The sequence below is a fragment of the Columba livia genome, chromosome 2 (assembly GCF_036013475.1).
Source record: "Columba livia isolate bColLiv1 breed racing homer chromosome 2, bColLiv1.pat.W.v2, whole genome shotgun sequence".
In the NCBI taxonomy this organism is placed as follows: Eukaryota; Metazoa; Chordata; class Aves; order Columbiformes; family Columbidae; genus Columba; species Columba livia.
Window position 1 is genome coordinate 46,150,855 of NC_088603.1, and position 27,996 is coordinate 46,178,850.

The 27,996-nt window shown below is 39.4% G+C and overlaps 1 protein-coding gene across 11 annotated transcripts in view; it reads left to right on the top strand.

Annotated features, from left to right (window-relative positions):
• Positions 1–26,913, top strand: part of NEK11 (NIMA related kinase 11) — a 92,225-nt gene extending 65,312 nt beyond the window's left edge. For 8 of the 11 annotated variants that reach the window (XM_065051696.1, XM_065051695.1, XM_065051698.1 and 5 more), the window contains 4 exons: positions 855–982; positions 6,314–6,374; positions 12,091–12,187; positions 25,903–26,913. In XM_065051696.1, the coding sequence (XP_064907768.1) occupies positions 855–982; positions 6,314–6,374; positions 12,091–12,187; positions 25,903–26,107 (491 nt within the window). In that variant the 3' untranslated portion in view covers positions 26,108–26,913. Of the gene's footprint in view, positions 1–854; positions 983–6,313; positions 6,375–12,090; positions 12,188–18,749; positions 18,793–19,676; positions 20,091–25,902 lie in introns of all 11 variants that reach the window. The other 3 variants (XR_010470153.1, XM_065051697.1, XM_065051701.1) reach the window with 3 other exon arrangements.
• The last annotated feature ends 1,083 nt before the right edge of the window (positions 26,914–27,996 follow it).

Genomic DNA, 27,996 nt, shown 5'->3' on the forward strand with positions numbered 1-27,996 from the left:
TCACCACAGTCCAGCTTCTACTTAAAGTTCAACATATGCCCAAGTGTTTCTGCTGAGAAAGGGCAGCTCAACAAAGAAGGTGCAGTCATGCCTTGAGCTGTTTCACTAACTCCTCGCTTATGGATTCTGGGATGCTGAAGGATTTCACCTGAAGCAGAGTGACTGCAATGTCTTTCCATGCTGTGATGGATACGTTTAGTAACGATTGTTGTACTTCATAGGCTTGTTTGCTATATTAATATTGCACTCGCTGCTATTACTAGAATTGGTATAGTAACAGACTGAGGAAGCACAACACTCAAGTATGCGTAGCTTGACTTTACAACAGTTTCTTTTATTCTGTTATGCTTTTGCTTCAGGAGAGTTTGGAAAAAGATACCGATCTTTATTTCTTTTGTCTTTTAAATGTGTACCTGGTATATATTATTTTCCATTTTAGCGTAGCACTTGTATTTGCCACAGGTTATTTGTGTTAGAGAAAACCAAACTGAAGCATGATTTCAGGTCACAAAAGCTGGATTCAGGTCAATGCTGACCCTTCTTGGACAAGATGATCCCATGAAGTCCCTTCTAGTCTGGGTTATTCTATGGGTCAGTGATTTTGGACCAAAATCAATGCAGACCCTTTGAGGTCATTAATTTGCATATGATGAGGATCTGACCTTTTGCCAGAGACAGCTTTAACACTGCTTCTGTCACCAAAGATGAACATTTTAATCTGAAAACCTATCCCTTTATTTCAATTACAGAATGCATTGCTAGTGACATAACATGGATGGTATAAAATCCATTTTATCTCTTTAACATCATGCGTATTGTCTGTCTCTGTACTTTGAACTCATGATTTCCTTTAGAGATCCCTGAAGACCCAGAAATTGCAGAAGAATATTATAATGAAGAGTTTGAATCCTGTTCAGAAGGCAGTGAAGAGGAGGAGGAGGATGTGGAAGCATCACAGACAGTCTTTAAGACAAATCACCAGGTATATGTGACCTCCGAGAAAGCAGTATACACTTGATGCTTGTTTTCCATATGAAATTAAGCTTCTTCCAAGATTTTATCCTACTGACATTAATGAAATTAGTTTTGTTTTGTTTTTTTTAATAGGGATGTGTGTGTATATAAATACCATGAACTAATTATATGTTTATGCATATGTATTTCTTCTGAGACATTGTTGAGAAAGATTCTTGCATCCCTTCAAGATTAAGGACAACACTCCCATAAATGCCATAAGCTGGTTGTTGTCAGTAAACTTCCTTGTGACTGTAAAAGGCTCAGAGTGGGGTTCTCTCACATCTTAGCATGGGAAAATTAAATTCAAGCTGAAAGTATACTTCAAGCATAAGATCTAAGTTCCAGTTCTAATTCCTCGCCAAAGATTGGCACCTCTACTTGCCACTTCTTGCTTGTTATCAGACATATTTTCTAGGACAGTGTAATGAACTATGAGGATAAACAACTGCAAGACTTGACCAGCAAATCTGTATACTTTCCCAAGAATCTCAGAAAGTGCCAGTGAAGAGAAAACTTACTATTGAAAGGCTTAAAGTAGCTTTATCAGGTGAGACTGCCAGAACAAAATCTTAGGGATTGTAGTGTGAAGAAGGTTGAAGATTATTGGAAAAGGCACCTAATTTAGATCTGATCAGAATGAGCTGAGGTGCATCTTATCTCCAGTGATCAAGTCTCAATGAAATCAATGAACCTAAATGCCCAAGTCAGTTCTGAAAATGGATCTTCCTAAAGTATTCAAGAACAATCCATTTCTCCCCTGGGCCACTAGCTTAAAGCATTGCATGCGTTGCCTCTCAGTAGTGCTGCCTGGTTCTGCTTACGATCATATATGTTATTCTGAGTTCTTGTGCAAATTTTGCAGAACAGTGTGATGTCTCTTGCATTCTAGGGAACCAACCAAGTATGCTAACACTCTTCCCAAAATTATAAATAACTGATACTGATTTTTGAAACTTTTGAGCTAATGGCTTCTCTAAGATGTAGTTTTTAAGGTGAAAATAATGTTGGTGTGAGAAATCAGAATTCTACTATGGTAGCAAAGAGTCCTGAAACTCTCTCATCAGTTAAAGTTGAAGTTTACTCAGAAGCAGCTTCATTCAATCTAGAAATGTCCTTCCGGGTTTCAAACTAAACAGGCAGGATGCTTTAAAATTCAGGATCAGTGTTATTCAGTAGTGGTCTAAAGAAATTGCTAGTCAATTGTAAATCAGTGGAATATCTAAGACAATGTGTTTTTTTTTCAGTTTGCTGGGTCTTGTGTTTACCCACAACACATAGACTGGCAAACACTGTGTTTCCCAGAAAGTCTACCGCAAGATATGCTCAAAAATAAATTATTGCTCATTTTCATCAGACTCTGAGAGAATTATTTTTTTTTTAGAACGCGATTTGAAATTTTCATTCAGCTTTCATTGACGGTATCATTAAGTGTCAATCAATAGTGTTTTTGAACAGGCAGACTGCTGCTTAGAATTAGCGAAGGGCAGAAAACAAAAATAGATTTCTCAATAACACAGAATAAATTAGGTGTTGGCAGTCAGATCTGAGCAGTGACATTCCCTCACTTTGCAGTGATGCAGAATTTGGTGATGACAAGAACTGACTCCATGGGCTGGCAGAGCTCTCCCACTGGCACCCGCTTGTCTGTGTCCAGCCCAGGCGGCCCTTGGGCTTTACCAGCAGTTTGTGTGCACACAGAGCATTAACCCTCTGTGAACTGGCCTGCACAGGCTGACTTGGAAGCACCCCTTGTGACCAGTTGTCTTTTAGGGCTTCCTCTATCAAATGAACTAATTGTCCATCTTTGTTTTTTCTTGTGTTGATCCCACCTTAGATAAAGTAGACGTGTTTCTGCATTTTGACACAGTCACCTTTTCTTTCTCTTGGGAAGTGAGCATAATTTTCAACTTTCCCTTTCTCAAGTGAAAAATTGTGCAATAAGTCGGAGGTCAAAGCAGACTAAATTTAGCTGCACAAATCTGGACACCTATGTCTGAATTAACTGAATGGAAAGTCTGTACAGTAAGGAGAAGTAAGCAAGAATTTGTAGAGAATAATGTTATCTTGGTGTAAACATCGAGTATAGATTAGATGGAATATGCTGGGTGGTCTCTCTGGTGATTATAAAGGGATCTACAGTTATTAGCATGCGTGGGACATCTTCATTCTGGATGTCAACAGTTGAGATGAATCCCTCTCAAAGGTAGGTGGGATCATGCTCAGTATTAATAAGCTTCAAATCCTACCAGAATAGATTTGATCTTGACAGTATATATAACAGCAGGGCTTTGCTTCTGCAGTCCTTTACTTAACACCAGAACACCTACTCCTCTTTCTATGGTAAGATTCATATTCTTAGACCCTTTCTTCAAAATTACATTCATAAGTTAAGCTTTTGGAGGTGTGTGCTAATAAAGAAGTCATTCCACTGCAACACAGGATAAGGACTTGTAAGATATTTACCTTCCTAATCTGTGCAAATCTCTCAATTTCCAACACCAAGATTGCCTTACTAGTTACTTTTGTGCAGAGAGTGTGGAAATGCTGCATCTGACGGTGCTCCCTGGTGACCCCATTACTTCAAACAATGATTAAAAAAAAGTTCCGATGTTCGTGCAGTAGCATGGGGTCAGAAAAGTAATCTCATTGAACAACACCTTGGGCTACCTGATGTAGAAAGAGATCTGAGCTATTTGTTCAAGCTGTATGAGGCTCCCACAGATGTCAGGACAGACTGAGAAGTAGTGGCCTTACGTGGGATGCAACACCTCTTCAGTTAAGAAAATCGAGTTAGGCACTGGATCAGTATAATTTTAAAGGTTCGGGATGGGAGCTGAGACAGCTATTTTTCCCGTGTTGGTTTCTTTCAATACAGCCTGTGTGTTTCCAGCTATTTTGTCCAGTTGCAGATGTGGAGTTACCACCATTTTCAGACCCTAAGAACATCTGGACCTCTCATCTTGGTTGTAGCCTTGGAGTTTAGCATCCTTTGTCCATTTCTTTTGGAGCAAAAATGAAAACAGCCAGATTTCAAGCAGCAATTTGCCAGTTACTTTTCCAGACCTCTACCTCTTCCAGATAATGACAATGACGAACTGTTTCTCTAAATATCAAGAAACATGAAGCTCAATAGAGGTTTCATCCTGAAAAGTCACCGTGCAGTGAAGCTTTCATTGGCTTTCATTTAGCAGAGATGCTAATGGATAGTTTTTACTGCAATTCATCACCTTGTTCCTTGTGTTTTCTTTTAGTGACAGTAATAGCAAATTCACCCTCTTCATTATGACAAAGTCTACTAATGTGGTACATTAGCTTTGTATTTTAGTTTTCGAGGTCGCTTCTGAGATTGTCAAGCCAGATAATCAGCAGGCATAAATTATCATAGCTCCAGTGCCTGTGGGTGGTCTGTGTGCTGTCACTCAAAAAATGCTCCACTGGATTCCTAACACATGCCTTGTCATGTCCTGTTGCTGTTAGAAAAGTTTTGTTCTTACCGCATTTGAAAAGTGGGAGCATTCATCCATGCTGGCTATTACACATAGGAGTGCCTCTCTTCTGTGTGTCCGTCAGAGTCTCTTGTCTATTCTGTAGGGCTTTGCTTTCCCTGAAAATAGAAGAAAAAAAAAAAAAGAAAAATTAAATACATTAACTAGATAAGCATAATAAATAAACCAGCTAAAATTGTCTTGGATTGCTAAACCCAAGTGGAGAAAAGGCATAGGTAGTTTCTACCTCAGTGTAAGTCAATTAATCATTTATTCAGCTATTTACCACTGTGTTAAAACCACATCTCTTCCTCATTGAAATTTTATTTTAAGATAGCCAAGCTAAGCCAGCTAGTTTCTTTGAAAACCAGTGGTGATGAAAGTGGTGAAAGTGTATCTTTTGCCTTAGAGCATAGTGGGAAAAAAATCACCTCTGTTGTGATATTTGGAGTAAATACAATGTCCTCTTGTGAGAAGTCAAAGGTTTGGCAATTACAGTATTTATTCCATTAAAAAAGAAGAAAAAGATTTTATTAAATCAATTCTGTTATTATTGTATGTGGCCATTTACCATGGTTTTTTTTTCCAGAAGGGCAAAGAGGCTCCTTGAAACCTATAATCCTTTGGGTTCTTTGTTGAAACAGCCAACAAAAAAGCTGATTCCCATCTTGCAAACCTCAGCTAAAATAGCGGAGCCTGTTTCAAACATAAGCCTATGTAACAACATAGAATAATGAAAGGTTAGATCATGCTCATCCATAGTAGCACTCACTTGCACTGAAAGGTCACTAACTAGCTAGCAGTCATTGCCAGCAATTATTGTTGTCCTGTTAAGGTATACTGGCAGTTCCTCCATTCGAGAAATTTAAAATGAGCGTTTTGAGTAAGGTCACAGAGAAATATAAAGCAGATTGTCCATTGTAGAAGCTGAGGTCAATACTGATCTCGGTTTTGCTTTTTTATTCTTTTATTTTTTTATTCCAGTGTTTTAAATTTTAAAGCCATAGGCTGCACAGTATTTTTTAAAATAATCATTTTTGGCAGATTCTTCAGCAAGGGCCGATTTTCAGTTTTAAATAGTCAGGAAATGTCATGTTGTCAAATGTGATATGGCAGCAGCTTCTAGAAACTCAGAGTCCACGTTTCTCTTGGATTTTAATAAAATTGTGATCTACTTCCTGGAGCACAATCATTGCTTAATGGCCAGATATTTAAATTTCATCTGTGTATGTGAACAGCATTTCACATGAAAGATATTATGGCAAAACTGTTAATCATCTACCTAGTAACAGAATACTTGAAATAGAAAAGTACTAAAATATCTTGTTAATTCAATTTTTTTCAATTAGTCATTGTTACTAGATATGTAAGTACATGTAATTACATGAAACATAAGTATTAATTTGCAGTGGGCAGCTATCATACACATAAGAAATTTGGGTATAGTCAGGAAGTACACACTTGCCTTTTTCAACGTAATATTGGTTTAGCTATTCCAGACCTAGCCGATGAAAAAATGCTGGTGTGTTTTTCAGAGATTGCACACTACCCTCCGTGATAAGCATATCTTCTTTAAACTCCAAGCACAGTTGTTCTACACAATAGTGTTTTGCAAGGAATCTGATGTAAATAATTGTATATAACATCATACCCAAGCCTGGTGTTTTAGGGTAAAAAAATACAGAAAAGGTCTTGAGCAATGTAGACTCTCTGTAGTCCTTTATGTTTGTGGGATCATACCTCTGGTACATAGTGTTTATATTTAAGTTTGTGCTCACACTAATGCTATTCCTTATTTCATTTGTCCTCAGGACAGTGATATCGAGGCAATGGTCAAGTATTTGGAGAGTGTCCTGAATAATAGCTCATGGGGTAAGATGATAGCTCTTCTTTAAATGTAACAGCAGCAGTTATTAGCGGTCTGTATTCATCACAGTCCAATTATTTCCATTTTGCAATAAAATAAAATTGCTTCTTTAGTTTGCTGCAGAGAAATATAAATATGCCAAAAGAAAAGGCATAGGCAGTGAAGTGCTTTTGTTGAAAATAACAGAGCCATGAAGTATGATGGTCAGAAATGTGGAATGTTATAAGAAAAGCTTTTAAAAACTTGGATTCTGCCATCTTTGCTCCAGAGGAAAATATTAAGGATATGTAGGTTGTTTTATAGTTTCTAGTACTGGTAACAATAAGACAAAATAAATGAAAAAATAGATATAAAAAAATAAACTGCAATCCAGGTTTGGATAATATTTTATTTTACAGTGTCTCATTACAGGCACAGAAAAATCACAGAGAATTTAAGTTTGCAATTTAATCCTAAAATCTCCTGCACATTCTGTCTATAAATTTAGAGCTTGAAAGCCTGATTTCTCATGTTGTACTTAAGAAAAGGGAAGACTTAAATGAAAGAAGGCTGTCTACTTAGGCTGGCATAGTCACTGTCCTTGAAAGCCCAGTTGAGTTCTCAAAGGCTCCCACAGGAACCACAGTCTCGTGTAGCTGCCTCATTTACACTCATGATAAACCTGCCTTAGTATTATCTTGTGGCTCTGACACGAGAATGTAGGGGAAGCTTGGAACATCCTGCTTGTAGAGATTCCTTCAATGCCAAGCCCTGTTTCACCCCTGCTTGTGAACATGGACTGGCAGAAAGAGAAAATGAAGAAGAAAAAGGATGTAAAGGAATAATCAAAGCTGTGGCCGTCATAGTCTTGTAGCCACTGAATCGTGTCTGGTCACCTTCTGGGTCCCACATCAGGGAGATCTTTAGGGCTGAAGGAAGGAACAGTCATGTCCAGTTTGTCTTCAAGTTCTGCACTCATTTATACATTTGCAGCATCATTGTCTGCTCTGGGTTTACAGAACTAGAAATAAGGACAAAATTTAGCTCTATGCTTTAATATTTTGCTGTTTTAATTGAATAGAGGAATTGCCTTGAGGGCTTCTGGAAATAACCCAGAGTATTAGCCAAAGACAAACAGTGGTATTTAAAAAAAATCTTAGCGTTTAAGAGACTCTTGTCTTCCTCTTTTTCTTTCATTATTAAGAACAAGAAGATGCCTTCTAAAATTGTAATATTAAAGAATTAAATTGTGCCCTAAACATTAAAAAAATCTCTACCAGTCTGTGTTGAAACTTAAAGCCTTTCTCCAAGCTGAAATAGTAATTAGGTTTGTATGATCTGTTCCAAACATGATGATAATAAGAAAGAAATCTGCTAAGTTTCCTTTTATCTTTGTATGCTCGGTGTCACTGAAGAAGTTAAAACATTTGCTTTTTAATGTTCTTCCAATGTCAAGCTACAAAGCTGCAGTTGGGGTTATTTTTATGTTTGCTAACATTCCTTTATACCTTGCTTTTTCTTCACTGGGCTGCAAATTCATTTTACATTGAAATTTTCTGTATATGATGCATTTTTCATAGGTTAGATACGTGTTCTCTTTGTTCATCCTACAGCTAGTTATGTCCACTTTCAGGTCTGCATTTCTTTAACTGGTCACTAGCACGTTGATTATAGCCATGGGATTGCCAGTACCAGCCTGTGCCCCACCTCGTGTCATCCCATCCCCATAGTCCTTTACACCTCATCCTTTGTCCCCACTTTTCAAAGCATCTGCTGTTGTACCAGGCCTGTATTTCTCTACATTAATTGAATTAAATTAGTTATAAATGTGTCATTCTACACAGAATACTACTATCCATCTGAAAATGCAGGTTGTATGATACAAAACCAAGTGGAAATAAAACAAAATAGCCACAACTATCTGGTCATTAGAAGAACTACTTTTTCAACTTAAGCAATTAAATTAAAAATTAAAGTAAAAAAAATAAATTAAATTTTAAAAGTTTGTGGCAGGTCAAAACTGATTCAGACAGATACTGAAGCCTTGCAAACTCAAGTCCAATTTTGTGACCTGGTACCAGCAGTGGCAATACCATATTACTGGGCTACAGAGCTACAACAACATTATAATGGCTACTCCTGAAAACAGTATGGATTTCATGGCTATAACAGGGCAGATGCGGAAATCTGGCCTGGACAGAATTTCTTGTGATATCTTTCATTGTTGAAGATACTGAGGAAAAAAATGTATACCATTTCAGGCAAATGTTAAAGAACACCTGAGTAGAATAAAACCAGAACTATTTTTGTGTCAGCAAGGGCTGTGATAAAGATGATGCAATAAATATGCATTGTTTTTCCACAGGTGAAGTTTCTTTAGTATAAACCTCAGTGTTGGAGGGTAAAAGGACTTTTGAAGTAACTACCTGAAGAATTCCCACTGAGTCACTATGAATACCAATGCTTTATTGTGGTACAAGGTTCATTTTGGGTTTGCTGTTCAGTTCCACGTGGACTGTATTTGAAATAAGAGAGTCAGTCCATGCTGATGAAGTGTTAAAAATTGGGAAAATCAAAAAAAAAGAACTGCAAGATGAAAGGAAGTTTGAAAAACTGGTTTTGCAGTTTACTAGATCTGCTTATCTCAAGGGAGGAGATGGTCAGAGGCAGTTGGGTCACTTTGTATTGTTTGTAACCTCAGGAAAATACATCTGGTTCTAAGGAGTTTTTTAATCTTTCAGAAAAAGACATTGTAGGATCTCATATGTAGCAGTGAAAGCTGAAGAAAGAAATCCAAACAGAAGTCTATGATTCAGTGGAGATATCTTCGCAACACATAATGGCTTACCAAGAGATGCAGTAGGTCTATCACCAGTTAATTGTTCAGCTGTTAGCAGAAATCTTACTAGGAATGTCTTTGGGCCATAATGTACGAAAAGTCTCACCAGATAATCATAATCACTCATTTTACATTCAAGTATCTGTGAGTAAATGTCAGCCAGAGGATTTGTTTCCCTACAGATCCTTTCATCTTCAACAGAGCAGGAAGGATGCAGTGAGAATCTCAAGCTGGTACTCCATGACCTGAGAGGATAAAGATCTTTTGCCCTTTAGCCCTATGTTGTTCTCTGCAGTACTGGGCAAGACACTGGGAAAGCATTTGTCTTTGAAATACATTTAGAAATCCACGATACCGGTTTATGAGAAGTCAGTGCTCTTGTTGTTTCATTTTATTTTGTTTAATGAATCAAGAATTACATGTTGCAAAAAAAAAATGCAGATAGTTATTTGGCCACTTTTTGAAGAAGCATAGTTCCTTTTTCTATGTTGATGTATGGGTAAGCAAACTGATCGAACAGGGTGCAAAATACGTTATTAATCAAGTAACTGCTTCTAAGAAAATACCTCTGATGTGGGTTATGAATCACCTCAGGAGTGATTTTTGAGGCTTGTTGTAGCAACAACATTAAAAGCTTGGCTCAGTTTTCACTGAGAACTCATTTTTTATGACTAAACACAGCTTTGCAGCATCCTACAATCTGTAGCCCTTGCAGCTGCATCATAGTACCCAGAAAATCATATTAAATGGAGAGACAGATACTAGTTTGCATGTAGAGAACAAGTTTTGCTTGGCCAACTGCAAATGTGGAGGGTAGAAAAAGTACAAATTATTTAGCCTGGAATCCCAAAAAAAAACCCCAAGAAGAATGTCTTTAATAATGAAATGTCAGAGGAGAAGAAGATATTGTAGCAATAAGTAGATTGAAGCCACTAGGCGGAAAGAGTATACTGAGCTCTTAGTACAGTGATATATCCTGTAATAACAGGAATACCAGAATTTAACTGGGGCCTGTGGTTAAGCATACTCTTTCTTAAGATAGTGCAAAGATTATGTTTTCCTGGGACCACTGGTGCTCAGGGCATCAATTTTTTATTGCTTTTGAAGCTCTAAACCCCACATCTGGACCTTGATTCTCTGCCAACTCAAAGAGGAGCATGCCACCCATTAAGTCATGAGTATTGCTTTGCACAGTGCTTGGGGTTTCCACAGGGCCACCCTCAGGATATCTGAAATTTCCAGTGCTGCTAAAGTAATTGAGTGCTTACAGATCACATGCATAAACGTAAGGATATGCATATGTAGTGTTCCAGTAAATAATCAAGAAATGTTTTTTGCATTGATGGGTGAAGATATTGGTTTCAAATAAGAACCGAACTTGTCATTTTTCATCATTTAAACTTTGTTTACTATACCTCAGTTGTAATACTTAGGCACCAGACAACTGTTAACCATTAGGTGTAACGAGAAGTTAGGAAAATATAAAAGTAAATCATCTGTTCATAGCCAGACAGCAGAGTCAGAAATCTGTTTCTTCTGTGATCTCTCTCTATGCCTGCTCCCTGTCTTCTGAATCCAGCAGACACTGTGAGCAATTCAGTAGGATCCCTCACAATGGAAAGTTTTTATCTCCATACTCGACCTTATGTGATCAATATCTAGCATCATGTAAGACATAGGGAGCTTCACTCCTGGGAGAGCAATGATAACACATTCCAGGGGAGTATTTAGTACTCTGGGGGTGTCTATACTGCTCATGGCAGGAAGGCAGCTGCAGGTTCCCTTTGGCTGCATGTGATCAATGCTAATGCAATCCAAACTAAACCTCAGCTGAATCCAAGCTAAAAAACCTCTGCTAGGAGAGGAGTGTGTATGCATTTAGACAAGGCATTGTGTTAAGTGTTTGTGTGACTTTTGGCTTGTTCAAATCCTATGCAGAACCCTCCTGTGTCTGGTCAGAACTTTGGTTCTGTGTGGCATAACACACACAAGTATGCAGGAGGTAGCTCCACCATGGTAAATATCTTTCTCTTTTGGGAAATGAAGTCCTAATGCCGAATATTTTGCGAGAAGAAACTGTTCTGGGAATTAGAAGAGAGATTTTAGCCACCAGGTCTCATTGAGGCTCTGGGATTCTCTTCCAATGGGAGCAGTAGCAGCAATAAATAAATAAATAAATTCCTTAGGTTAAGCAGGGACTTGTGTGATGGAGAGGCAACATGAAATTACAGGATATTTGAGCTGACAGCTCTGACGGTCCTCTGTGATTCAGCACTTCTCTCTTCCCGTGGATGAAGACCACAGCAGTCTGTGAGCCTTAAATATTGCAACAGCCCATGAGGCCTGTAAACAGAAAGAGTGTGTGTGTGTATTTCTCACATATATATGCATATGTATTTGCATATACAGGTATGTTTTAATATATATGCAGAAAGAAAAAGAGTACCTTCCTCTGAGGGGGAAAGTGATGTCATAAGTTAAATACTTTTATTTTACAGTAATGATCAAGCTAAAGCAGAGGCATACCTGTTAGGGAGAAGATTCTTGCTCTTATTTATAAGTGCAAGAGCAATGGAGAAAAATACATATTGTCTAAGGGAATTTCCTTTTGTTGAGTATTTATCTGTCCCAGCACTTCCTCAAGTGACTGTCCTTTCTCTTATAATGTAATTCCCTGTATGCTACACAGAAGCAAAATTGTTGTTACAATTCTGGTGCATTTAAGCTATAAATCTACTTGTCCCTTAGAAAGGAGTTGCCCTTAATGTGCATTTAATAATCTAATTCATCTCTAATTAATGTGGCACAAATATAATCTTCTTCCTTCTTACTGCCCTTGACTCTGCAGTAGATCTCCGGGGATGAAGGTGAATAAGGTTATGTGTCTGTGCATTGATTTGTAGGTTCGGGTACTGTCACCAGAGTGTCTCCAGGGGTGCCCCAGGGATTCAGAGCTCTCAACAGCACTATGGCTGAGACCAAACTGAAACGCATGAGAGAGTAAGTAGCATATTTATGTGTTACCAGTATTCAGACAGAGGGGATGGATTTGAAAAATGAGAGGACACAGCAAAGAAAACCATGTGTTGTTTCCCCACCCCCAAAAAATCCGTTCGACAAAAAAAGTGGATCTTAAGTTGTTCTATACAGACTGGATTCCTAATTGCCTCCACAGAGGATGGAGGTTGACTGTCAATTCTGATTGTTTTCTTGCAATCTGCACTATCACTGTCATCCTTCCAAGACCTAGTTTGCCTTTGCTGTCGGTGTCGTTCAGAACTTTGCTTTCTTTGTTAGCTCAGCACATGTCCACAAATCACCTGCAGATATCCATGTGCCCACCATGTTTGCTCCCTCAGCCACACTTCATTCTTGCCTGGAATGAAAGACTAATGGATTTGTTTCCCATGATGATACGATGATTTAAACCGAACATGATTGCTGTTGGCTGAGATTTTCAAATTAGACGGTGGAATTTACGTGTGCAGCTCCCTTTGAAACACATTGTCTAATTGCTTTCAGCATCATTGAAACCCCAGCTTTATTAGTAAACATTTCAGTGTCTTAATAAAACAAAGAGTTGTGCTTCCATTTTAGAATGTACTGGTTAATGTATCTTGAGCTTTTCTCTTGATTCAGTAATTTCTGGCCTTCCAAGATTTATTGCACCCTAATTTAGCTAGTGATCTGATAATCATAATGCTATGTATTATTTCTGAACTTATATTTTCTTAGCAGTGTTGCAACATTTAACTGATCTCAGATTGTAAACTCTTTCAAAAAAGGACAGTTTTCTCTTGTGTGGGTGGACAGTTCCAACAATGTGGTGGATGTTATCAGAATACAAATAAGTTCAGTTAATACCAGTAGTTATTTAAGTGAATCCCCTAAAGAAAATGAATTCAACCCCAACAGCATTGATGCCAATCACTGTTTAGAGCAAATTACAGTAACAAATGCACTGTGTATTCAAGGGAAATACCAATCAGATTTACTACTGATGGAAGATGTTCAGTTTTATGATATTGCTAGATGCAGCAGGTCCTAGGGTTTAACTTAATGGTTTAGCCTTTACTGTGCAAACAGTCAGCAGGTCTCACAGCCTGCCATGCTGATTGCTTTCCATTCCTAATTTCCTAATGGAATTCTTCTGTTAGTTCTTAAAAAAAGGTATATTCATGTAAAATAACATGAATGACAGCAAAAGAGCCTTCTAGTCATTTTTAATTGTCACATGAATCATACAGGCTTGCAAACAACTGCAGCAGGACAGTCACTTGACAAGATCTGATGTGCTCGTTGCTTGAGTCATCACAGTGTGCTGCACTGAATGTGTTCTCTGACAGAAGAGAGACTTGCTCTTTATCAGAGAGCCAATTTAGCTGGCTTCTACTATATTCTTGTGCAGGGCTTTTAACCTATATTCATGTGAGAGGAAAGTTGTGCTAGAAGTCCTTACAGGATTGTAGAAGGAAGACATGGATGTTCTTGAATATGGTAGGTAGGAGTCCCTTGACTTCTCCTCCTTTAAGTAAAAAAAAAATTAAAAGCTCAGGGTTTAACCTACAGACAACCTGATAGCGTTTTTGATTCCGTCACTAGCTTCCTTCACTACAGTCCCAAAAAACTCTTCCTGACATCTTCTTTCCAGTTCCCATTGCATTATGTTCCAGCATTTTTAATTGCTGTCCTCTCAGTAAAAGTCATGATAAAATCACCTATACCAGTGACAACAATTTCTAGTTTGTTATGCTTTGTATTAGTATTCATTATAGTATTCATTATAAAGTTTGTAGCAGCAGAGATTTAACTTTACCTTTCATGTGGAGTTCATTCTCTCTGCAAAAAGTCTACTTCAGTGCTAAATATTTTGATATTGGGATCTTCTGCAGGTTTGAACTAGCTCTGTCGAAGGTTATCTGAGATTTTTCTCATTATGCTCCTTCCCAGCCTTGCACGTTATCAGTAAGAAGTCAGGCAAATGTATAAATTGGAGTTGTGTGACTTATATTCCTCATATTGGGATTTTAGGCTGAGGAATCATGTTAGATGCAGGAAACAGGAGGAGCTGTTTCTCAGAATGTTTCTGTCATAGCCACCATCTAAGTCTCTTGATGGTTCCCATCCATGGTGCACATCTCAGTTTGAGAAGCTCCCACATGCGCTCCAGAGCCAAATTATCTTCACCAGAGAGATCCATGAGGAAAAACTAATGTTAGTGCCACTGATGCTCACCTATACAGACTTTCCAACTGCGTATTTCAGAAGAGAATTGTAGGAACGAGATAAGGACTCAGCAAAACAAGTCGATTCAATGTGAATCACGCTAAGCCATTTATTACAGAAACAAGTCTCCTTATATACGTAACTATATTCTAATCGCGTGTCCACGCTCCAAGCATGGATTCGTTAAATGAGTATCGTGGGCTGTCTGTGCTCTGGAGTCTCACTGATGGTACGTCCGATGATTCACGCCACGCCAGGACCCCGGTGATTGTGGAACGCCCCTCTTTCTCACAGCAGAATCTGTTCTCAGCTTCTCTGAGAGGCCTTGAGATTCCTTTGAGCCTGACTAATTCAGCAACAAATCTTTATCTATCAAAACCAGTCCACAGAGAATCACACTGTTCTTCAGAAACAACTACTCAAGCTTAAGATTTCTTTTTTCACCATCAGATAAAATTGCTATACCACCTATTATTTTTTTCCCCCTGAGGCTCACACACCTTGTCAAACTCATCTTTACAAGATGTCACCATCTTTGGCAGTACACATGGCCTGAAAGATTGGCTTTGTCCCTAAGAAAAAGCTTTAGAAGAGTCATTGTAGCAAATGCTAGCTTGTTCTCTGCCAGCTTCTGAAAAACTTGCTAGACAAACCCAAACTTCAGACTTGGACTAAGCACTGAGATGCAACTTGTTTAGATCTCCAGCTGAAAGAAATTTTCTGCTGCTTTTCAGCTTACTCTGTTGTATACTGAGACCCTTCTTTCCAAGTTTTTGACCACCTCAGCCACAACTTGACCACAATGAAGGGTCTGGCAGGAGCACAGAAGCCTGTGGAAAGTTTTATGATGCATGTTTGACATCTCAAGTCTGTGCAGGTTTCACGATCTAAAATGACATAGCAAAGGTGAGAAACAAGACGAGTATGTGCAGAAATTTGTGTAAGAGAACAAGCCTTATTAGTGGTGTTGGTGCAGTTGGCTGTATTCACAATTGCACCTCCCTGTTTTATGAAATATTCATATCCCTGGTGTCCAGTGAGTGGAGGCTTCCCTTTGAAGCCTCTTCAGCACCATGGTCAAAATCAATTCCTTGGCTTTGTAAAATTAGAATTTGTGTTTTACAGAGTAAAGCTAGTTTCTAAAAAAATGGAATAGCTATGGAATAAAATGTATGTCTTGTTCTCTCTTTCCTGAAAATATAAAAAGAAATGAAAATGTAGGAAATGAGGAAAAAAACTTAGTACAGAGTGTTTTGTACTCCTTTGTGAAGGTATCCATGAATATATAGAATGAGTCATTTTAAGAGCCATGAACTTTAATATGCAGTTTAGAATTCAGTAAATTGTATGTCAGTAGAAGAAAAGGCTTTTATGTCCCGGATTTTAAGTAAATTAAAATCCTTTAGCACAGCAGTAAGCACCTCTTACTCAGTCCGTGAAGTCTTACACACAGCAGCATACCATGATCAGGCAAAAGACTTCATCATCACCTGCTGAGTGTAAGTAAAGCCATCTTTCAGAAGTCACAGAAAAAAGGCATTTGGTGATATATTTATTCTGCTCCTGTGAATGCTCATAACGCTATTGGTTTAGACTCAGGAGCAGTATGCATATGTACTTCTTGTGCTTGTGACATTGGCATCAAATGTATTGTTTATCTTAAAAATTCAGAAAGAAAGGTCATACTGAAGTCATTGAGTAGGCACTGGATATTCTTTAAGAAAATTAGTCCTAAAAATGACTTTTTGTACACTTCTTTCTGCACATTTTTGAACTATTGCTGTAAAGAAATGGATTATTTGATTTAGTTTTACTAGATATTGGGTAGACCTTCCTGAGGGCCAGCTCCGAGCCTTCTGAAACTGGTTGGTTATTGACATCGTTGAGGGTGGCTTTAGGTGAAGGCAAAAGCAGCAAATATAGAAAAGCTAATTGGGTTTTTAGACTTCCATTACAAAAATTTTCAGTGACTTTTTAATTGCCGTTGACTGTCATCTTGAAGGTGTCATGATGTAAACATGCCTGAGGAACAAGATGGCCTTTCACAGACAAAATGCATATTTGGTAAGGAAGTTTATTGACACTGTCTGAGCTATGACTGTTTTTTTGCAGACTAATAGAGGACAATATTATTTAGGGTATTGATCCTGAAATGTTTTTAAGCATGAAATTTCTTCTTACACATGCCACAATTGTCCTGTTCAGCACTCCATTTTCTGGTAAAAATTTCTGTCTTGTGATGCTAAGACATCTTACAGCATAACTGTAACTTTTTGCTTCTCATGAGCTAAGCCAAAATATTACATATCCATCCTCCTTGTCACAGTCTTTCTCACACTTCATATTTAAAGACCAGTCTCCGTCTCTTAACTGTTTAGGGCAAGATGATCTCACTACAGAAAAACATTAAACATCTGAGCTCATGAATTTCTCTTTCTTTTACTGTTAATCTACCTCCAGATAATTACACAGTTACCTTTCAGGCCCTGATTTGAAGGTCTGAGGTATTTTCGTTTTGCTGTTTGCTTTACAAGCCAGTGAAGTGAGAATACAGTAAAACCAAATGGGAACACTAGCAAATTTGAAATTGCCTTTAGGTGACCAAGCTAGGAACTCAATCAGAGAGAAGTGAGTGATGTACAAAAGCTTTACACCAACAGTTATTTGTGTCTACGTCAATATATATTTTATATGTATACACATGCATACCTGGTCGGGGCCTGGAGCACAAGTCTGATGAGGAGCAGCTGAGGGCACTGGGGCTGTTCAGCCTGGAGAAAAGGAGGCTGAGGGGAGACCTTATAGCTCTCTACAACTGCCTGAAAGGAGGTTGTAGCATGGAGGGTGTTGGCCTCTTGTCCCAAGTAGCAAGTGAGAGGATGAGAGGAAATGGCCTCAAGTTCTGCCAGTGGAGGTTTAGATTGGATATTAGGAAAAAATTAGTCATGGAAAGGGTTGTCAGGCATTGGAACAGGCTGCTCAGGTTGACCCAAAATACATGTAGAAATATGTAATATTACGATTGTTTCACTGAAACACGTAGTGTGTATCTTTTCCTTTCTCTGATGGGCGAATTGTTAGTTTTATAAATGTCATTTTGGTGTGAGACCCTAAATCAGAAGAGGCCCCTCAAATTCAAGCCATGTAAAAGGAAATCAGCATTAACTCTGAATTACCACAGAGCTGAACAAGAGATATTGCTGTTATATTCCTACTCTTAAGAGAACTGTATGTAATTATTGACTTTTCAGAGATAATGACTGTATTCTTGCACACCCACATTCAAGAAGCAGCAGTATTTGTGCTGCTCTTCAGACACATCTGTCTGAAAATAAGTGCATTGATAAACAAAGTAGATGGCATCAGGTATGTGTTAAATGTGCCTTGAATTTTTGCTTGATCCTGATCAGTGATGCTGTATGAGTTAAACTGCTGGCTTTTCAAAGACTCTTTGTATGCCATGACAAAGAAAAAGATGATGTTTAAAATAGTTTTACCAAGGCTAGGAAATCTCAGAATGTGTATAAAGAGATTGCAGCCCTGGGAAACATGTTTCAGATAGTTCTTCGTGGGTATTAAACAGTGTCATTTTCACCTGTCTTACCTGCTGAAGAATAACTCTATACGAGCAAACTTGTTTCCTCTCTCATTTTTAGTATCAGCAGTAAATTTGCTGATATAGGAAGACTTTAAAATTGCAATACTTGGGTTTTATGTAAATGACCATGTTTTGTTGTGACTTGGGGTTTTATCTGTGGGAAAAAAAGCAAACAAACAAAAAAATCTCCTCTTATGACAAACTATATTATGACAAACTATTCTAAATCGGTAGTAGCTAGAATTCAACTAGCAGCTCTAAATTCCAATTCACACTTCTTCCAAGAGCAGACGACAGCTTCAATTACTATTTTACAAATTCATTTATCTCAGCAAATTAAATGCATGGAGAATATTATTGCTGATATTTCTTCAGCTGTATGTCTACAGCTTTTAATAATAAGATTCTGCTTAGCTCATGGGAAAACATGTCCTAAATATACTTTAGATTTTGCTGGTCTTTGAAGTAGGATATCAGAGAGTTCTGTTTGCAATCAAATTAAGGTGCTTTAATTCAGAAATTATGAAGTAATTAAGGATGAATTATGAGAATTATCATTGTGTCTTCAAGTGAAGAAATTTTCATTCAGTAGTAATATGATGAAGGTCAAAGTCCACTGAGGCTTCAAGGTGAAGGTAGGGGCTAATATTAATAATTCAGATTTTCTTTTACTCAATTTTATAACAACTCTTTCAATTTATTTTCTTTTTTTTTTTTTTTACTTTGCCATACTTTTAGAATTCCCAAGACTGAAGATTGATCAGCTGTCAGAACTAGAAAGGTATTGCCCTACGTTTAGAAATAAGTTCCCCAAAAAATAAATCATGGAACTTATAATGCACTTCTGCTAGCATATCTCAAAGAGTCTTTGTAGAGCAACAGACAAGCTTTGTTGTAAATGCAGTTCTGAACCCAGAGCAGTTTCTTTAACATTTCAGAGAAGTTTTAATCATTCATAGTCAGGAACACCAACATGTTGAATGACAGGAAGATAACTTGAGACAAAAGGGACCTTTTGTGTTGTAAATGAGATAAATTTGTTTGTTTACTGAACCGTGAGATGTTGTAGCAAATATTCTAAGATTTTCTGGTACAATGAGAAAACAATATTTTATATGAGATCAAAGATATGTAATTTCGTGATTCTTTTGCAGAATCATTTCAGGAGATAAATGTAACAATCTTTTTCACCAAGATTCATCTTACTACTAGTAAGCTGCAAAGTGTCACATTTGTACTCTGTTTTAAACAGAAATAGAAGGCTAAAAAATAAGAGCTTAGAAATAGCATATTCAGGGACAAATCAAAGTTGGATGTATAGATGAGAATCCGAAGTAGTACTGCTGGACTCCATAGGGATACCCTTGAGTCACAGAGAACAGAACTTAGTGAAATCTACTAGAATTATTATTATTTCAAAGATCCATGCATTGCTTTTGTATCCTGTGAGCTCTAATCATTACAGTTTTGCCTCCTACTACAATATGCTTGTCGGTATAGGATGCAGGCAGCTTGGCTGCATCCAAAAGGATAAATAAATGCCCACTGGAATGGATATTCCATGTACAGAAAGCTTTTTTATTTTTTTTTTTTAAGGTTTACATTGAGTTAGCCATGAATAACATTGGTGTTCTGCAATAACTGGATTTTCTGTGCTTGGCTTAGGAGACATGTGCTTCTCATCTGCTATGGCAGTGGTGAGATGACTGATCCAGAGGGACCTTCATGGTGATATTTGGGGGTGCTCAGCAGTGACTTGGTGTCTGCAGAACTTCTCCTTGCTCCCCAGCACAGACCACACCGCAGCTCCTAGGAGACACCACTGAAAACACTGTGTTTGCGAGCAAAAAGTGCCGCTTCCCTTTGGAAGAATGGTTTTAAATAGTTGCCATCATGCTGAATGACGTTTGAAAGTGAGAAGCTGAAAACCTCCTTAGCTGTTGATTTGTGTTGTAGTTATCCTTCAATCCAGGCAATGACAAGCTGTTGAGAGACATTAACCCAGCTGCTAACAACCACAGAGGAGCGCAAACTTAAGCATTAATCTTGTTTTGTGGCTTTTGTCGGTGTTGCATAAAGGTAGGTGTATTCTAATTGATCTCCAGACCAGAAAGGAAATGTTAATATGTAGCTAGTAGCAGAGTAGTCAAAATAAAGACCTGTGGGACAACAGACAATTCTTTGTTCACCCAGGGAAAGATTTACAACTTCCTCAGCCAGTTGAGAACACAATATTATTATATTGTCACATTTTAGTAATTTTGCACTGATGCGTAGGAAATCAACTGCAAATCACCAGATAGCCTGATAAATTCACTTGGGCCCACATCAGCTAAATGACTTGGAACATTTTCAGACACCCTGAGTGTAAAATTGCAGTTCTGAAGGCTCCTATTTAGCTCCCCTCTAACGCTGCCAGTGAGTCAAAGCAGTAAGTGACTTTGATTTAGCTGATATTCATACTGCTTCTCACATGCTCAGAAGCGCCTTCCCCCTGGCGCAACCAAGCCCCTGTCGCATGCCCAAACCCCATTATTATCCACAAACCAGATATCTTTCTGCTTCTATGGCCTTTGGGGCTTGTTCCAGTTAATTTTCTTGAGGCATGGATTATGAGCTGCACAAAAGCTGGCAGCAAGAGGCATTTTGTTGCAGACCATGTCTTCCATGGATGACTGGCAATATCTGCCATCCAGCCAGTAGGTTAGTGGCTCCAGCGTGCCTCCAGGCTGTTGAAGTCCCCAGCCCTGTGCCTCCTCTGCCTGGAGCAATGGGACTGCTCTCTGCAACCATTAGTGAGGGAAGTTTGGCTCATTGTTGAATCTCTTGCAGTTTGCAGTGAGAAAGCACACTCTCTGGACACTCACCCACGTGTGGTAACCTGGATTTCAGTCCTGAGGACTGAAGGGCTCTGAGGACTGCTCATACTATTTTATCCAGGGACTGTTCCATGCAAACTACTTTTGCACATACCTCCAGCATTGTCCTTGGTCCCCAGTCTATCCAGAGTTATCCTTTGTTGTTGCTCATTCTCTTCTGGCCCAATACATCTGCTTTCATACAAATCAGAATGAAGTTGAAGGAGAGTCCTTTGTCCCTGAGTCTGACTGAGGATTATGGTACTTCTCTGGGAGATGTGGGTTTGAATCTCCTTCTACCCCCAAGTTTCCAGCTTTCTAAATAAATGCTCTAACCATGGATCCTAGGATAAAAGGGGACAGCTGTGTACCTGTGTGGTCATCACAGAATCACAGAATGTTAGGGATTGGAAGGGACCTCAAAAGATCATCTAGTCCAACCCCCCTGCCAGAGCAGGAACACCTAGATGAGGCTACACAGGAATGTGTCCAGGAGTGTTTTGAATGTCTCCAGAGTAGGAGACTCCACAACCCGCTGTCTGTTACCCTCACTGAGAAGAAGTTTCTTCTCAAATTTAAGTAGAACCTCTTGTGTTCCAGTTTGAACCCATTACCCCTTGTCCTACCATTGGTTGTCACTGAGAAGAGCCTGGCTCCATCCTTGTGACACTCACCTTTTACATATTTATAAACATTAATGAGGTCCCCCCTCAGTCTCCTCGTCTCCAAGCTAAAGAGACCCAGCTCCCTCAGCCTTTCCTCATAAGGGAGATGCTCCACTCCCTTAATCATCTTTGTTGCCCTACGCTGGACTCTCTCCAGCAGTTCCCTGTCTTTCTTGAACTGAGGGGCCCAGAACTGGACACGATATTCCAGGTGTGGTCTCACCAGGGCAGAGTAGAGGGGAAGGAGAACCTCTCTTCACCTACTAACCACCCCTCTCCTAATACACCCCAGGATGTTGAATTGCTGTGAGTCCTGGGTGGACAGAGGTGATTTTACTAAAACCACACAGGTGTCAGATTTAGGATATGCCTTTCTTCAGTTGTGATGGGCTGTTGTTTTGAGTGGATGCCTTTCTGAGGTGCCTGAATTATAGAGAGAAGTTAAGATTCAACCACAGGTCTGTGAATTTCATTGCATGAACAAGATGCTTAAAAGTTAGGAAAAACAGTGCTCAAATGCCAGAAATGAATCCCTCTGTATGTCTAAGCCTTAGTAACACAGTGAAACAAAAGAAAGAATGAACTGAGATATGACATTTAGGCACATTAGTGTGTATCATCCTGGGTCAGACCCTTGGATGGTAGAGGCTGTTGTAACTCCTTTGATTTCAGCATAGGAAAACAAATATAGGGCAATGTCAGATAGGGTTCTGTCCCACAAAGCTTGTCAGAGTAATGAAATTGTAAATGTCAGGTATCCCCTTTGCTTGTGTAGTTTTGGCTGAGAAAGTGGTGATGGCGCATTTCTGGGGGAAAATAGCAACATTGTAGGTGACTGAGCTGTAAGGTACCACAAAGAGAGTAAATGCCAGTCAATCAGAAAACAAGGCAAAATGGGAGTGTAAATGGGCACTGTGTACTTGTTTGTTTGTAAGGCTTTTAACCATTAAAACCTGTAAATTCCTGTGTCCCATATTTCATGTGAAATAGAAATAGCTATAAACAGAAGGGCAGTGCAAGATCCATAATTGTGCTTCTGTAGCACTTCACAGGAATGGAAAAATATCACTTAGCACAGGATCGGGGCCATAATGTGCAAAACTCACTTTCCAGGAAGCCATTTTCCCCCTCCCTCCATCAGGATGATAGATTCACTCAGTAACATCTATTTGACATTTACTGTCTTAGGTCCTACATTTCTGCCTCTGGGACAGAAAATGCACGATATGGAAGCAGATTCACCATTAATGCAGATCTCAAGTCCAAATACAGCCTGATATCTTCTTTTGTGTAATAAAAGCAGATTATAATTTTTGTTACCTGCCCCTTAATTTTCAACCTATGAACATTTTTTTCTCCTCATTCTGTGGTATCAGCTGTTATACAGCTTAGCTGATTTGCATGCTCTGCCAAGCTTAACTGAAAAGATTCAAGTCTGCAGGTCACATTTATTAGCAGAAGTTACACTCCTGAGGTGTGTATTTGCTTAATTTTTCATCTTTAAATAGACACAACTGCCAAAAAATTAAACATACTTGTCTAAGAGGGTGAGAAGAGCCAGTAACAGCGTTGATGAAGTAGCAGTAATTTCAAAGTAGCTTCTCATGTATGGATTTTTAACCATTGGAGAGAAAAATTGTGGTATTTCTGATGAAGTTTTGTGAAGAAATGTCCAGTATTTGCCAAATAAATCCATACATAGCTTTTGGTGCTAAGCTAATCCCTAAGTTTCCAGTGTCTGGGAATTAATCACCTCCAACAGTTTTCGTTTTCCCCTACACAGCACTGTTGCTAGGAAAAAGAAAGAAAAAGGCAGTTTCTAGTTACAGGGAGCAGGACTGAGTCAGGTCCGGACCTGCAGAGATTCCAGCTTGGCCCTGTGGCTTCTGATCCTGGGTCTTGGCTTTCTCTGCCCCAGGTTCCTGATCCACCTCGGTGTTAGGAGCCAACAGAAGTAACATGTGGCCAAAGGGGGGAATCACAGCTGGGCATGACCAAGCTGCAGAAAACCAAAGAGCAGGTGGGAAGTGAGGAAAAGTGTTCCCTCCTTGTGAGATAAGAGCAGTCATCTAGGATCTCCGTCAGGCAAAAATACCATCTTAAGATGTATTGTCCATTTTTACCAGCAGTAGTTCCTACTATAAATGTCAACAGGATTTTTCAGAAGCCTCTTGTGTGCTAGTAAAGTGGTTCTCTACTGCTGAGGAAACTGTATGCTTTCATATCAAATGAAGTCTGAGAAAAAATAAAGTAAAATTCTTCACATCAGTTTTCGAAGAATGGAGGAATTCACATAATGTGGAAATCTTACTGGCTGTAATCTCACTATAGCAATGTTATTCTTCAGCAGTAACAGGATCAGCACAGACGAAAAGCAACTGCCCCTTTAGATGAATTATGCTGTTGGGATAGAACAGTTGGCCTTGCCCTGGCGTTAAACACATAGCAAAATGAGTATGAAATCAGAAAAAGGTGTCGAACTGGAGTATGTGATGTTGTTGTGGGCCAGTGTGCAGGTTTAACCATTTAAAGTGCTTTTGGGGAGTCTTGTGCGTGCTCCCTCTGAAGCCACCTGCACAGTATTAGAGTGCTGAGCCTTAATGCTGGCACCAGGAGACAAGTCTGACCCCTTTCTCTTCTCCTGCACCGCTCAGAAAGGGCGATCCCTAGCATGGGCAGGAGCTGAGCATGTCCCAGCTCCCTGCTGCCCTGTGCCCGTGGGCAGCATGAGCCCAGGGCCCCGGGCAGCTCCCCACAGAGAGCGGGTGCTGCCCTGCGGGCAGGAACATGTGCCGCTCATGCCTGGGGACCTGCTCTGCTCATAGAATCATTTTGGTTGGAAGAGACCCTCAAGATCATCAGGTCCAACCATAACCTTACTCTGGTACTAGACCATGCCCCTAAGAACCTCGTCTATATGTCTTTTAAACACCTCCAGGAATGGTGACTCCACCACTTCCATGGGCAGCCTGTTCCAGTTCTTCACAACTCCTTCTGTGAAGATTTTTTCCTAATATCCAATCTAAACCTCCCTTGGTGCAACATGAGGCCATTTCTTTTTGTCCTATCGCTTGTTACTTGGAAGAAGAGACCAATATCCTCCATGCTACAACCTCCTTTCAGGTAGTTGGAGAGAGAGAGAAGTAGTCCCCTCAGCCTCCTCCAGGCCAAACAGCCCCAGTTCCCTCCATTATTGGTGAAATAAAGCAACAAGGATGAGGCTGCACAGCCTGGGTATGGTCAGTGTTGCACTGGGGTGTGGTACCATCACATTTGCCAGCTCCAATAGTCCACTGGTATCCTCAAACTTCCTTGATCAATGGCACTCCAGGAGATGCTTTGAGACCCATTCAGTCCCAATCATCTCCTTCACTGTTTCAAATTCTTGTAGATGAGCGCCATGCCAGGACTGACCAACAGTACAGAGCACACATGCCAGCAAACCCTCTTGCTTGGTGCCGTTCAGGTCCAAGTCCTGCCATGGACTTTGTGTGGATGGACCCCATTGAGTTCCAACAGAAAGCTGGAGGAGATGGCTGGTATGTGTGACAAAGCAGTTTTGTTTAAAACACTGTGGTAAACACAGTTCTCATGGCAGATAGTTCCTGATATGCTGAAGGAAGGCTGCTCTGATATTTTCATCAAAATATTATGAACCCATCACTGAGTGGGAAATTTTATGTTACCTGTGGCTTGTGATACATGGATTTAAAGATGTTTGCCTTAAGAAAAAGAAGTTGTGTTCACTGTCTTGTAGTCTGCAAATGGATCGTCTTTATAAATCAACATTAAGATCCTGTGAGTGTGTTCTTTGACACCGAATTACAGATCTGACTGCTGATAAAAAGAGAGTGCTGTAGGAAGAGAAAAAAATGTCAGTTAGCTAGCTCATGCTGAGCTTGCACAACAGTTTCCTTGTTATTTGATAGAAGCTAAAATAAAGCAAACAAATCCTGAAATGTGTTTGTTCGCATAAATGCTACCAGTGTACAGTTGACTGTGGTTCTTCCTTTTCATTTTAATGAGATCCAGAGGCACTAATACATGTGTGTATTGCTGTAGATAAACTGGTATGTCAGATTCAGCGTGAAAAGTAATCTTGGTTTTCAAAAACAACAGTGGCCCTACTACCCATGACTTTATTATGGCCGGATTTTTACTCCTGGCCTCTTTGTATAGTAAACAATCATAGAGGAATTCCCTAGGAAATTTTAGTTCCTTGTGCTGTCAGACAAATTAAGTGCATCATTATATCATTTTAATCAAAGGTAGCTACAAAATTTAAAAATATCAGTACTAGCTATTGCTTGTATTAATATAGAATGTGAATTAACTTTTATTTGACCTTTATGTCATATATATCCCCAGATCTGCCATTGGAAAGCTGGGAGCAGAGGTATTTGAGGCTGTGTACAGCTATCTCAAGCAAGCAAGACAGCAGAATGCCAGTGAGGAGGAGATCAGGAGACATCTGGAGAAACAGGTTTCTAGAGCAAGTGATTGCTTTGAAGTGGATCAGCTTCTCTACTTTGAGGAGCAGCTACAGACTGCAGAGTCACATCTTCAGCTGTAAAAGGTGTGTCAGTAGCAGTGCTGGAAATGGCAAGGAGAAGTGAAGGTGCTGAGCTGCTTCTTCTGGCCAGCAAGCAAGTATGGGTGGTATTTGGAGGAAACTGCTGAAGGTAACATAGTGCATAAGCATGTGGGTAAGCTCTGTTTGAGCATCCTGACTGCAGGGAGAAGGGGGTAAATACGGTACACATAACAGGGGCAGGAAGAACAAATGTTTGTGACAGTGGAGGGGAAGCCTCACCGTTACCAGAGTCCCCTTTTTTTCACCACTTTGAACATAAAGAAAAGTGTTCTCCTGGGCCTTGGCCAGGCATCACTCCTGCACTCAGAGCATCACTGGCAAAGCTGCCTCTGGTGGAAATGGTGCAGGATTAGACTCCAGCTGCTGTTGATTGCTGCATAAACTGGTCCTCACGACATTTAAGCCCATATTTTTTGTACTTTGGCAGATTTACCCTGGAACATACATGCAACGTACAGCTCCTCAGGCACTAATTGTCTTGTTATTATTCATTGTTCAAAACGACTGCATTTAAACTGTGTGATCTTCGAAGGAACCGTGAAAATACATGCCTATGTGCATATTTATATGCATATATGCATGCTCACATACACAGAGATAGGTATGCATATCCATATAGTCAGAAAGATGTCTGGACATACACTGTATGTGTGGGCCTGTATAGAGACAGTCGTGGGGCCTGACCTATAGCTATGTTAGGTAGGAATCCTTAATGCGACTTGTGAGAGTTTTGGATCAAATTCATTGTACGCAGATGAAACAATAAACTGTTTTTCTGGCTTGCACATGGTTACCATTAATGGATTTTCTTGGTATTAATGCTCCCTTCTTCATATGCATCACACTTTTGCTGTTTTCAACTGTATATTATGCTCTGATTATATACCTGATGTTTTCTTTCTACCTCTTTATTCTGTATTCTGAGCTCCTTCATCCATCTGTGTAAAACACTAGAGGATAACAAAGTGGTACAATCTATAAAGGAATCGCAAATGAATTGTGGACCAAATTAATTTCAGGCATCCAGCCATTATCATAATCCTTATTGTTTCCTGCTTTTGTACCACAACTCCTAAAGTACTCAGGAACTGAATTAAATAAATGAAAAGAAATTCATAATATGAATATAAAAAAACATTGCTATTTGATCTGAGTTATTTATGGCTAAGGAAGCCGGTATTGATAGCAAATTGAGCAGTGCTACTGATCCACCTTTGGGACATGTATTAAGAGAGTCAAAGGGAAAGCAGAGCCATCTTCGTCTATCCGAGCAGCAACACAAACTGAGGAAGCAAAGGACATGCCCAGCTACACAAAATGTGGCATTATACTTCCAACTCAAAGTAATAGGAGATTCTGGCATGTCTGATTTCAGCTTTTATTCAGAATACACAGTGTTACAAACTGGAGGCCAAAATCCACTGTGATGTTCATTGGGGAAGGGAAACTTTCTTCTGTGTGGTGGTTCAGATCATGTGGATGGAGAGAAAGTTTGAAGCACAGATTCTCAGTCAGTTTTCAGTCTCTTTCCTGTTTTTTCTTGTACTTACCCTCCCCATTCTTCTCAATGTTGTGTCTGTGTACTTGCTTCCATATTTTTTGCACATGGCTTCATTTAAGATCATTTCAAAACAGAAGTGCCAAAGTCCATGATGTAGGAGGACTGCTTCAATGTTGCAGGGACAAAAATGTTCACAAAGCAAACAGTAAGTAACTAACACATGGTGAGAATAATGTCAGAGGGAGGTAATCTTGACCACTGCACTTACCTCTGGCTGTGATTCAAAGTGATTTATCACAAAAACTTCAAAAACAGCCTCTGTAAGCAGTCAGTTCCTTTTTTTATTAATGATGAACACCTCATCAGA